General features: G+C 39.6%; 1 protein-coding gene across 2 annotated transcripts in view; it reads left to right on the top strand.

The window, feature by feature from the left end:
• Positions 1-211: 211 nt before the first annotated feature.
• LOC149440597 (uncharacterized) overlaps positions 212-13,546 on the top strand; it is a 33,003-nt gene continuing 19,668 nt past the window's right edge. Inside the window, exon 1 of one of the 2 annotated variants that reach the window (XM_089658390.1) lies at positions 212-449. In XM_089658390.1, the coding sequence (XP_089514516.1) occupies positions 278-449 (172 nt within the window). In that variant the 5' untranslated portion in view covers positions 212-277. The remainder of the gene's footprint in view (positions 450-13,546) is intronic. The other variant, XM_089658389.1, reaches the window with a different exon arrangement.

A 13,546-nucleotide genomic window follows, 5' to 3' on the forward strand; every position in this document is an offset into this window, starting at 1 on the left:
ATATAATGTAAACTGCAAGGAAATAGTCAGGTGTGGGATTATAAAGACAATAATAGTATATGACACGGTGTAGTTAATAACTTCCTCTAAGCTTTCGGTATACTTTGTTTAATAGTTAATGTGTAATCCTAATGAAATGAGAGTGCTGGCTGACTATTAGTCCCACCCTTAATAATTTGCATCAGAACAGCTGGATATAAGGTAGATTCTTCCCAAGCCTGTGTTTTTCCAGTGCTTGTGTGCTCACTGACTACATAGGAATAAGCTCCCACTACCAATGGCACACACAGGACTTACCAACCTTTTTTTGTTCCTGGCTCTGGTCATTTCCACAATTTTGGGCATTAATGGCGCTGATCCTCAATGTGAAATGAATGGTGGGAACAGCACCTCGGACTATACTTTGACTGTCTCTCCTGAAACACTTTCTAATAATACAAACTACACCGGTAAGTTGACATTTTTTATTATATTATTATTATTATTATTGTATATTATGTGACAATATATGTTACGTTATGATCAGACCGCTTAGGTTGCTAGCTTGTATGTTGGAGGTTCAGTCGATCCAAAACTGATATGTAGGTGGCAGGGGTAGACTGACCATTTGGAAACTCACGCACTGCCCGAGGGACCGGGGTCAGTAGGGGGCCCCATGAGATGCCCCTGGTACCTTTTTTCATAGGCTTTTTTGAGTTTGGGCAAGGACACAGGGGGCCCCATGATCCCCTATTGCCCGGGGGCCCCATGAGTTGCCAGTCCACCCCTGGTAGGTGGATGTCTGTAGGTGGATTCACCCTAACTAATAAATTTTTTGGGGGGGTAACCCTTGCACCAAGATCTATGTCTTAACCTGGCCACCAGTAGAATTTTGCTCCAATGTTTGTGTGGAAATTCTAAAAAATTGTTTAGTAGGGCATTGGATCATGCCATCATTAAGTCAACTACTTTTCTTCAAACGCCCTTACAATTTTATCCCGACTTTTTACGTCAGTGGAATGTCAGATGTTTTAAACTGACAGTAATAACCTCTAGAGATAGCGGGACGTTTATACAGCAGAATATCCATACAGCCTTATTTAGTTTAATAATAAACTCTTTTGTTTATTGAAAATAGCATAAAATACATCATTCATAATAAAAAAAACATATACATGTAGAATAAGGTGACCATATGATGGAAGACAACTGCAGATACTTATACAGTAACAGAACCTATAGTTTATATTTCACAACAACACCCGACGTGTTTCTAGATTACACATCTCTTCTTCGGGGTAAGCGCTTTAAGGGTCTAGATTTTTTTCTAGCTTAATGTCTCCAAAAATACACATAAACCCATCAAAGATAAAACCAAAAGTGTAAATTGTACTGCCACCATGAAGTGGGTCACTGCGGAGTGCCGCCACCAAGACCAGAATGCCCAAACCACTGGGAATCACCATGGGGAGGCGAGAACCAAAAGATGACTCAAATATATAAACCCAATATATTCAGACATAGATCACGGTGGATTGATGGCAATAATGGATGACAAAAATACTGGGACTGATATCACATTGTAATAACCCTTCCCTGGTAAGGGATTCCAAAAGTGGTCTGATAGGGAAACCTCCTCCACATGTAACGGCAAGCAGTGCAACGTTTTATCATGAGACGTATTAAACAGGTCTCTTTTGTGCCCAGAACATGCACATTGCAATATTTACAGATTTTCAGCTAGAATTTTGTTTGTTCAAAAAAGTTTTCTATCTTGCTCCTTTGAATTTTCTCCTCACTATGGTTGAAAATAATCATCAATTTTAACCCTACTAACCATTAAAAATCGAATATATGTTGTAAAACCAAAAGATTTTTTTTTTAATTCTACTATTGCATTGCCATGTCTAGTTTGTGCCATTAGACAGCTGCTGTCTTCTCTCTACCTGTGTCAATATGAGAATGAAGCAAGAGGAATAAGACTCCTTTGCTGCAGAAGAATGACTAAGGCTCACTATACACATTACAATCTGATTGTATCTTCACTATCTCTACTATAGATTTACCAAAACCATCTCCAATGCGGTCTTTCCTAAACTATATAATTGATTTTTTTTTATATATTTAAGCAAACAGTTCCTTACATAGGTGTTGCTAACGCTAAAGGAGATTGTAGAGTCAGATTGTAGTGTGTGTGGCAAGCTTAACCCCATGGTGGGACTCCCTGAGTGCTATCAGTGAGTGGGCTGTTTAGACATCTAATACTGTATTTACCCAGGAATGTCAGATTTCATGCTCTGATTATTACATTAGTGTGATTCTCTGGGTGTAACCATATTCACAGCTTCACTCAATCATTTCTGTGGTTGTAACTATATCTGCAAACTCTTCACAAGCATTAGGCAGAACAATGGTCACAGAGTTATATGGCCGCAGTGCAGCTGTATACCTGATCACACCGATTCTTAGCAGTTTAACTACCTCAGGCTATAGCACTATGGTTCTTATAGTTCATAGTCCCAGATGTTATATTACTATACAACAGTTCTAGTCCCAGATGTTATACTATTATAAAATAGTTCTAGTCCCAGATGTTATACTACTAAACAACAGTTCTAGTCCCAGGAGTGATACTACTGTAGAACAGTTCTTATCCCAGGAGTCATACTACAGTAGAACAGTTCTTATCCCAGGAGTGGTACTACTATAGAACAGTTCTAGTCCCAGGAGTAATACTACTATGCAACATTTCTTATCCCAGGAGTGATACTGCTGTAGAATAGTTCTAGTCCCAGGAGTGATACTAATGTAGAACAGTTCTTATCCCAGGAGTGGTACTACTATAGAACAGTTCTAGTCCCAGGAGTAATACTACTATGCAACATTTCTTATCCCAGGAGTGATACTGCTGTAGAATAGTTCTAGTCCCAGGAGTGATACTACTGTAGAACAGTTCTAGTCCCAGGAGTGATACTACTGTAGAACAGTTCTAGTCCCAGGAGTGATACTACTGTAGAACAGTTCTAGTCCCAGGAGTGATACTACTGTAGAACAGTTCTAGTCCCAGGAGTGGTACTACTATAGAACAGTTCTAGTCCCAGGAGTAATACTACTATACAACACTTCTTATCCCAGGAGTGATACTGCTGTAGAATAGTTCTAGTCCCAGGAGTGATACTACTATAGAGCAGTTCTAGTCCCAGGAGTAATACTAATGTAGAACAGTTCTAGTCACAGGAGTGATACTACTATAGAGCAGTTCTAGTCCCAGGAGTGATACTACTGTAGAGCAGTTCTAGTCCCAGGAGTGATGCTACTATAGAACGATTCTTATCACAGGAGTGACACTATTATAGAACAGTTCTAGTCCCAGGAGTGATACTACTATAGAGCAGCTCTAGTCCCAGGATTGATACTACTGTAGAACAGTTCTAATCCCAGGAGTGATACTACTATACAACAGTTCTTATCCCAGGAGTCATACTACTATACAACAGTTCTTATCCCAGGTGTGATACTACTGCAGAACAGTTCTAGTCCCAGGAGTAATACTAATGTTAAACAGTTGTAGTCCCAAGAGTGATACTGCTGTAGAACAGTTCAAATCCCAGGAGTGATACTACTATACAACAGTTCTTATCCCAGAAGTCATACTACTATACAACAGTTCTTATCCCAGGAGTCATACTACTGTAGAACAGTTCTAATCCCAGGAGTCATACTACTGCAGAACAGTTCTAGTCCCAGGAGAGATACTACTATACAACAGTTCTTATCCCAGGAGTCATACTACTATACAACAGTTCTTGTCCCAGGAGAGATACTACTGCAGAATAGTTCTAGTCCCAGGAGTAATACTAATGTTAAACAGTTGTAGTCCCAAGAGTGATACTGCTGTAGAACGGTTCTAGTCTGTTTGTTTAGTGACAACATCTATTTATCCATATCACAAGGCACAAACATATTTCAGTCACAGTGACACACCAATGTACAGATGGGAAGCTACCTATATAATCCCCATATATGATCTTGCAGGAAAAACTCAATTTTTTGAGTATGCTTTATTGCCTTTTTTTGGTTACCATACTTGTATTTAACAACAATGACCATTTCTTTCAGTTTAGTGATGTTTTTATGGAGGATTATATGTGTTATATACATGTTGTCAGTTTTATATAATGCAACATTGATTTATATGATCATATGTATTATATACAAGTTGTCAGTTTTATATACTGCAACATTGATTTATATGTTTTGCCATATACTGTATAATCTAAGTACATTTCCTGATATTCATTTCATAGAACATACTTATCCCTTTATGTAAACAGGTCATATAATTACTCCAGGAAGAACGAATACTGTGTTTAATTTCCTCTACTATTTAAATATTTAAAATAAGCTTGAATTTCCTGAAGGATTATCCAGTCAGTTTCATCTAAGTTGAGTAACATGTTGTTGGCATAGGTGATGGAATAGAAGTTTTTGAACAATGATTTGTTATTTAACAAAATATATCTCCAATGGGACACAGGTGCCCAAACAATAAAACAAAAGCACTGAGAGAACTTTAAAACATTCTCTACTTATCCAAAATTAATAAAAAAAATCCTTTTAGTTTTCTTTGAACTTGTTGGTAGTTGGGGGGATTTAAAGTGGCTGTAAACACTTACAAATACCCAGTGAAGTGACTGGTTTCAGGTGATATACAGAGATTAAACAAATCCTCCTACATATGTTGTATCTGTCTATCTACAGCCCTCTCTTCTCTACATCTGTAGAAAGTGCTGAATTTATAAAGCTTGTCTGGGAACTCAGTACAAAAAGGGTCAGAAAACTGAAATTACACACTTCATAGCTCAATGAGGAGAGTTCTGAGAACTGATTGGAGGAAAGGGACACATCTCTCTCCACACAGCACACGGGAACAGAGCTGGGGCTCTCAATCAGCTGGAGCTCCCTCCCCTGTCACCATTTTCTCTTGGTGTCACGAAAACTTGTCAGAAGTAATTAATGCTGATAGCAGAGGAAGAAAGCAGCAGACAGAAATGACACTTAGCTCTCTGGATTGAGACAAGCACACATTATAGAGGGATATGCTTTGTTCAACCACTTTACAACCACTTTAAACATTGACCTGAAAAATTAAGTCTGATGATCTGATTTTCTATCAGGATTAGCCAGCTTGTGGGTTTCTGCAAAAGATGAGGAGCATCACTTAAGCATACTATCATTTTTAAATCCTACTGTTATTAAACAGATAAAGATACAATCATTGATGGGATACTGGGGTTAATTTACTAAAAGCAAATTGTCAGTTTTCTTTGCAAAGGAAGGTACACTTTGCAAGGGAATTTCCCCCAAAGTTTAATTAATGTACAGAAATTTCTCTTTGCAAGGAATACCCAATCATGTGAAAAGAACACGAAATAACAACATATTTGCTTGTACATGATTGGATGATGGAATTCAACAGAGCTTCACTTCACCCATTAAGTTCTTGGGATAATTCTCTTGCAAAGTCAGCAGTTTATTAGCCTTTAGTAAATCAACCCTGCTATATGTATGGATATTCCATCAATCCACTGTTACTCCAATTCATTATTCTATTAACATGCTTGTGAGTAGGTGCAGGTTGGTGCGGTGGCAGTGGTGATCCCCAGTCTGGTTTCAGGTAACTCAAAAACTTATACTGAAGAGTATACTCAATTACAAACAACCTGAGCAGGAGAGCACCGCATCCGGTAAAACCCATAGTTCGGTGCAGAAAGGCAGCGGGTAAGATGCACTGACAGCATTTGTGTTCAGACGGTGGAATTCCACCTGGCCATTCCATTCCCAAAGGGGATTTGGCTCAGTAGATTTAAGCATTGAGTTTAAATAAAGCCACCACAAGAAGATAGGACATGAAAAGTAAGAACTACTTTGTAAAAACTAAGTTAAAGATCTAGATATTTTATGCATAGTTTCATTGGTCCATGAAAATACCATACCTCAATAGTGTAGCATAACCAAATTAATAACATAACCTGGGAGCAGGGACCTATAAATGTTCTGCTGACCCAAGATGGCCACTAGAAGTCATCTGAATGCCTAGTTCGGTGCAGAAAGGCAGCAGGTAAGATGCACCGACAGCTTTTGTGTTCAGACAGTGGAATTCCTCCTGGCCATTCCATTCCCAAAGGGGATTTGGCTCAGTAGATTTAAGTATTGAGTTTAAATAAAGCCACCACAAGATGATAGAACATGAAAAGTAAGAACTACTTTGTAAAAACTAAGTTAAAGATCTAGATATTTTATGCATAGTTTCATTGGTCCATGAAAATACCATACCTGAATAGTGCAGCATAACCAAATTAATAATATAACCTGGGAGCAGGGACCTATAAATGTTCTGCTGACCCAAGATGGCCACTAGAAGTCATCTGAATGCAGCGTGGTTGTCCTTGGGGACCAGGAAACAATAGAGAAACTAGGTCTGTCCTAACTTCCTCTCAAGCTGTAGCACCACTCTGATCGAGCGCCACCTATAGTGGAAGAAGCGAACTGCACCCGACTACATACTGTTAGAGTGAAATGCCAATATAGCTTCTTTTACTATCAACATTATAACCATCACAAACCTATCTTTCCTTTTCCTCTACCGGATCCTTACCGGTGACCTTAATGGTTACAGCTATTACTAAAATGACTACTCGTTCCACCTTTAAGATTGCTAAAACTGTTTACAGTAACTACTAATGCTACCATAACTAATTATTAAGAAAACAAAGGTAAAACAAGTTTCATTAGATCATTACTAATTTCAGCTTCACCAACGCATTGCATAGCTATTATCTTTAACTATTATTTACGCTATGAAATAAGCAGTTAAGAAGACTTGGCTCAGTAGATGTAAGTATTGACTTTAAATAAAGCCACCACATGATAGTTTTTACAAAGCAGTTCTTACTTTTCATGTCCTAAGTTGAAGAAGACTTCCAGATCTGGACATTTTAATCATAGCTACATTGGTCCATACGTATACCATACCTGAATAGTGTAGCACAACCAAATTATAAATTAAATGCCCATAAATACTAAACAATCCAACAACGAACTTCTTAACCTAAAGTCCAATCACTAACGTGTGTCCAGTGATGAAATCGTCTTCATAAAATAACAACTATTATGCCAAATGCCTCCACCAAACGTGACTGGCTGCTCAACTCCAGGATATGACCACTGAGCCAACAGTAGGTCAAATGCACTCTCCCTTTTAAAGGGCATTCTCACATGGCTGCGGGATGACCATCTTACCAAATGGTAATGTTCATGTTACATTGAGGGTTAATCCCAGCACTGAGAGTGTCTTATCTTGTAAGTGGTGGTCTGTTATTAGCAGCATTAAAAGATTTTAAATAGAGAGCACTATTGTCTGTTGCATGGAAGTTCCTGCATGTCCGAGCTTTGGAGCACAGGAGAGCAGCATATTAATGGGAGATTAACCCTTGAAAGGGACAGCACATTTGATCTACTGTTGGTCTTATCCTGGAGGTGAGCGGCCAATCACTTTTGGTGGATGTATTTGGCATAATGGATGTTTATTTATGAAATGCATTTCATCACCGAACACACATTGGTGATTGGACTTTAGGTTAAGAAGTTGATTGCTGGATTGTTTTGGATGTATTAATTTGCTTTTTGCTACACTATTCATGTATGGTATATGCATGGACCAATGTAACAATACATACAATGTCCAGATCTGGAAGAACTGCTTTGTCAAAAGTACGTTAAAGAAGCCTTCTAGATCTGGACATTTTATGCATAGTTACATTGGTCCATGCGTATATAATACCTGAATAGTGTTAGTAAACCAAATTAATAAAATAAATGCCCATAGAGTAAATCCAAAACATTTCAACAATTAACTTCTTAACCCAAAGTCCAATTACCAACTTGTGTCCAGTGATGAAATGGTCTTTATGAAATAACACCCATTGTGTAAATGCTTCCACCAAAAGTGACTGGCAGCTCACCTCCAGGATATGACCACTGAGCCAACAGTAGGTCAAATGTGCTCTCCCTTTCAAAGGTTAATCTCTCATGGTCGCGGGATGACCATCTTACCAAATTTTAATATTCATGTTACATTGAGCGTTTATCCCAGCACTGCAGAGTTTTGGAGCAGAGGAGAGCAGTATATTAATGAGAGATTAACCCTTGAAAGGGAGAGTGCATTTGACCTACTGTTGATTCAGTGGTCTTATCCTGGAGGTGAGCGGCCAGTCACTTTTGGTGGAGGCAGTTGGCATAATGGGTATTTATTTATGAAAAGCATTTCATCTCCGGACACGTGCTGGTGATTGGACTTTGAGTTAAGAAGTTGATTGTTGGATTGTTTTGGATTTATTCATTTGGTTGTGCTGCACTATTCAAGTATGGTATATGCATGGACCAATGTAACTATGCATAAAATGTCCAGAAAAAAAAGTTCTGATGATGAAGTATTAACCATTCCATACTCTTTTCAAAATGAAAAACTGGCTTTAGATTTATATTAAATTAAGTTGAATAAATTGATGTTCAGTATTGGTGCTTACATTTTTGCTGCAGAAACCCACAACTCCATTCAGCACCCTCTTAGCCCCAAAAAAGGTTTTTACTAATACTTTGTCATTTTTTACACCAACACATGGGCATTGACCTTAACACGCATCATTAGTTAACCTATAGTGTGTAATTCACTAAAAGGATCACTAGACCAGCAAACCTATGCTCAGTTCAAACAATTGAACTGGTAAGTGGAAAGGTCTATTTTTGTTTTGTAACATTTACTGTCTGTGTGGAATGATTACAAGCTGTTTGGTCTAGCAAATATCCTCCATGTTACAGAAATAAAATTCTTGTAAAGGCAGTTTTATATATACTGTGTGTGTGTGTGTATATATATATATATATATATATATATATATGTTTTTTTTTTGGGGGGTGGAGGATTTACTAAAACTGCAGCACTCAGAATTTGGTGCAGCTGTGCATGGTAGCCAATCAGCTTTTAACTTCAGCTTGTTTATTTAAGCTTTGACAATAAAACCTGGAAGCTGATTGGTTTCTGTGCAGAGCTGCACCAGATTTTGCATTCTCCAGTTTTAGTAAATAACCCCCTTTGTCAAGTTTTCATTGCTGTCTGTGCCCCCAGTTGGGAGATGCATCCCTATACCAAGTAATGGGAATTCCAAAAAATTGAGTTGCCACCAGAGCAAGAGGTGAGGGAAAATAACCTAATGAGGACACCTATCTCTGTTACAAATGTCTAGGAAACACAGGGAACAAAAATGAACCTGATAGGGATTGAACACCACCTTCCCCCTCAACACCATCATCACTACCACCACCATCACTATCAAAAATTATATATAAACATATAGATATATATACACACATATGCAGTATATAGTTAAAAAGACACGTCCATCAGATTCAACTCAAAGAAAAAATAAATATATTAACAAATGAAACATCTGCATTATTGGAACCCTAAGCCCACAGTTGATCTAGAGAAAGGTGAAAACAAACCCTATAAAACATGGTCATATTTGCGCCAATAAGAAAAGAATACCTATCTCATTCTCTAAGGGAACCAGATACTGCTTGGATCAATAATCTACAATGTTGTTATACAGTATATATTGTATATTATTAGCCCGTTGTTTTTTGCTTGTGTCAATTGTATTACACCTCTAATGTGAACATGCATCCCAAAATGAACCTGCTGCTCTGCTAGAACAATGTACATGTTCAGTTGAACCTCACACAAGCTAACACTGTTATGTTGTAACCCTTACTAACTAATCACAGATCTTGTATCACTTTTTCTAGCTCAGTACAGTCAAAAGTAGGGTAATGAAGTGTAACAATGGGCTCCTTTTGAATGTGAAATGTGTTATTTTTGGATTCGAAGGGTCAAGGCCGTGAATAAGGGGGTACCACCAGTCCTCCTGTATGGGTCCCAAGCCAGCAGGGGGGCCCAAGCAGCTGGGTGAATTGGGTGTGGGCAAGGAGGGTGATGGGTGCAACGGAGGGGTCAATTAGTGGAATCATCCCCTGCATGGTTCTCTCTGAAGCAGCTGTTCTTCTCCTCTCCCTTCTGATGGCTGGCAGCCATACAGGGATCAGTTCCAGTAATTGACCCCCCGCTGCACTGATTGCCCTCCCTGTGCACCATATATTTCACCCAGCTGTCCATCTTCCCTCTCTGTGTCCCCCCTACCCCCACAGTGCCGGCTTCCCTCCTCTACTTCCCACTGGCAGCTGCAAGCACACAATAGGATCCATCAGGATGGTGAGTGGGGGAAGGTTCCTGTAAATATGTCACATTTACCAGCCCCTTCCTTTCCTGAATTAACACAATGAGTGTACAGTACTGATCACTCACTGTGTTCATTCATAACTGAAGTATCGTAAACTGTGTTCATTTTGGGTGGAGTAGGGGGCTGTCAGGTTGGCTGTATGGTTTCCAACAGCAGCCCTGCTAAGGGTATGCAAACAGTTTGATTCACTAACTAGAACAGAGCATGTTAACTTCACAGAGTAACTTTTCACTTAACTTAAATAAAGCAAAGTTGCACTAACTTCAGTGATCCATTTCTTTACAAAATGTGCAAAGGGAACATTGCATTTGCAAAGATTACCCTTTCGTGTGAAAACACATTTAATGAACAAGGTGGAGCTAAATAAAAATTCAATGGTAAACAATTGCCAATCATATACAAGGGAAATTTGAAAAAGAGGTTTTGCTCAAACATGATTGGATGATTTACTAAAGTCAGCACAGTTTCACCTCATTCACGAAGCTAAGTAGAAAGTTACTTTGTGACTGCTACGGGGCCAGAGGTAAAGGGCCCGGTAAGACATCCCCCAAACTGTTATCCTTCACAAAGCTTCTCTGTGAGCCTGACTCACTTGTAATCCTTTCCAATCCCCCCTGTCCCTTGATGACTTTTGTAACTTCTGAAATGTAAGCAAATGTTTTTACCAAAATGATGATCACCAACTATGTCTGACGTTATGTACTTTTATTGTGTGCGGATTTTGTTTCAGTAAAAGTTATTTGTACTTTTGAACATGAAATGAACCTTAAACAAAATGTTCTCTAATAGACAGTGCCACTGGATATAAGTCAGGTGTTAACTGGAAAACAAAACTAAACTAAATAAATAAAGAAAACCTTAGGCCTCTTTCATGCGAGCTGTTCGATTGGGTCGGCTGACCATTTTTCAGGCAGATCCGATCGGACCCTTCATTCTCCTCTATGGGCAATCAGATGTAAAAGGCCATGTGTTCTTCAGATGATCCTGCAAAAGCCAACAGAAAGGGATGTGTTCCCCTCTGTCTGGCCGGATCAGAGGGCAGTTGGGTGTAAACGGACAGGCATTTACATCCGTTTACATCTGACTGCCCATAGAGGAGAGAGACTGTGTCCTCTCCGCTCAATGTGGAGTGAACACGGACCTGTCATCCAGCTGTTCCACTCAGTTCAGCAGGGAATCAGGGGACAGTTCCCCCGCTGAGAAAATCCAGATCCAGTCTGTTTGAAAGGACCCTAAAGTTAAACTCAAAGAAGATATAAAAATGTAATTGCTGCAGCTCTGATCAATAATACACTGGTAACAGTATTGTAGCACCCTCCTAGCGCAGGAAGCCAGGTACATCTAGTTTTTGGTCCTACTGCAGTCAAGGGAGCAGTGGTTGTTTGGTCTGGTCTATTCAGGGTGTCATAGGTTGGGCGTTTGATTGCTTCCCCCTGCCACTAGAAGAAGGTTCTAGATCCTTGGGTGGGAGAATTGAAATAATATTGATCGGGGCCTAGCCAATTCCTTGAAAGATGTGCTCAGATAGTGACTGGGAAGTTGATAAATAGTCTGGAGCTCTGGAGAGAGGGTCTTTCCCCAGCAAGGAGAGCTCCAAGCCTTAAGGGGCCATTGCCTGTGGATTGTGTTACTGTTTTGTGAGGTCTCAGTGGTGGTAGAGCTGGGATCTGGATATAAACTGGAACTGGCTGCAGGACTTCACCAAAGGGATCTGGTCTAGAGAAGGACTGTCTCACTCACTGAGTTGTGCCCATAGGAAGCTGGAAGGTGCACAGCTGTCCTGGGGACTTGTGAGTAATGACCCTGAATTGACTGGGCTTTTGGGATATAAGTGCCAGAGGTTGCTTGGACTGGGAAAGCTCTCATAGGGTCTCAGATACTGACCATTCCCTGTGTGGTGTGGTAAATGTTCCTAGTGACTGTAAGCCCACCAGGTTCTTGGACTATGCCAGGCAATTGGCAAGGTCACTCCACATGGGGTACCTTTCCATGTGTGCACACACTCGTGAAAGCCCGGGACTGGGTGGAGGTCGTTTTTAGGTGAAATCAACCTTACGACTGCCCCCAACTTAAGACTTGCCTCATGGTCCTCAGCTGTGAAGCCTTAGACTGTTCAATATTCACAGTTACTTAAAGTGTTACTAAACCCACAACAGAAAAATCAATCTGTATTTGTTGTAAAGCATTCTTGTTATACTCACTGTGGAACCTGAGGGGTTAATCCTCCACATTATGAAAAAGGCTATTTGATCCTGTCTTCTTTGATCCTCCCCTTCTTCTACTGTCCCCAATCCATCTGCTGATAGAACAGAGTCTTGGGGGCAAGCTGTATATGCTCAGCTTGGTATGTATTGCTAGAAAGTTTTTTTTTTCTTTTTTTTTGGGAGAGTGCATGTGATCAGCACAGGACCAATCAGTGCCGTCCAGACAGAGGGTCAGGGGTCCAGAAGTCTCATAGGACAGTGAGAGGAGAATGAAAACTCCTCCTACAAACTGTAACCAGTGCTCAGCTGGACACTGATAGAAGTCACAAGACTGCTCTAACTGCTGATGAGAAAAGGTATTTAGCAGTTTATATTTACTAAAATAATTGCATTTCCATGTTCTATTTACTGTGGGAGACCAGATATAGTGAATGCAGGGTCTTGGATTTAGTAACACTTTAAAGTAGAAACCCAGAAAAAAAATCATACAGACAGCGCCACTGCGTATAAGTTGGGTGTTAACTGGAAAAAAAAAAAACATAACGAAATAAACTCACACTGTGAAAGAAAACCTGTTTAAGCATAGCCTAATAAAAAGATAAAATCACAAAACAGCTTGTGCTTTAATATTTATCCTCAATCCACAGATTTCTCCTGCAGTACTTTTTCCTGCTGCTAGATGTCCTCAGTCTGATGGCCAGGATTCTCTAACTCACTTACTCTGATCCCAGGTCCAGCCTGTGACTAAACAGTGAAAAGAGAGGCAGCACAGTGATGAGCTCATCTTTCTGTCCATCTGCTTTCTATTCCTATCAGCATGCTTTTTTTCAGTACATGAACTGATTATGTGCTGATTCTTCCTCCTACATTCTAGCCCTGCTGTACAAGTAGAGTAGAATTCACATACTTACATTGCTTGGACTTAATATTGTATTACTGATTACAAAGCTGCATTACTTTGTGTTTTTTATATATTTGCTTAGAGTTCGGATTTTAAGCTGATAC

Source organism: Staurois parvus, unplaced genomic scaffold, assembly GCF_062004578.1.
Source record: "Staurois parvus isolate SC_StPar_1 unplaced genomic scaffold, SC_StPar_1.0 ptg001066l, whole genome shotgun sequence".
NCBI lineage: Eukaryota > Metazoa > Chordata > Amphibia > Anura > Ranidae > Staurois > Staurois parvus.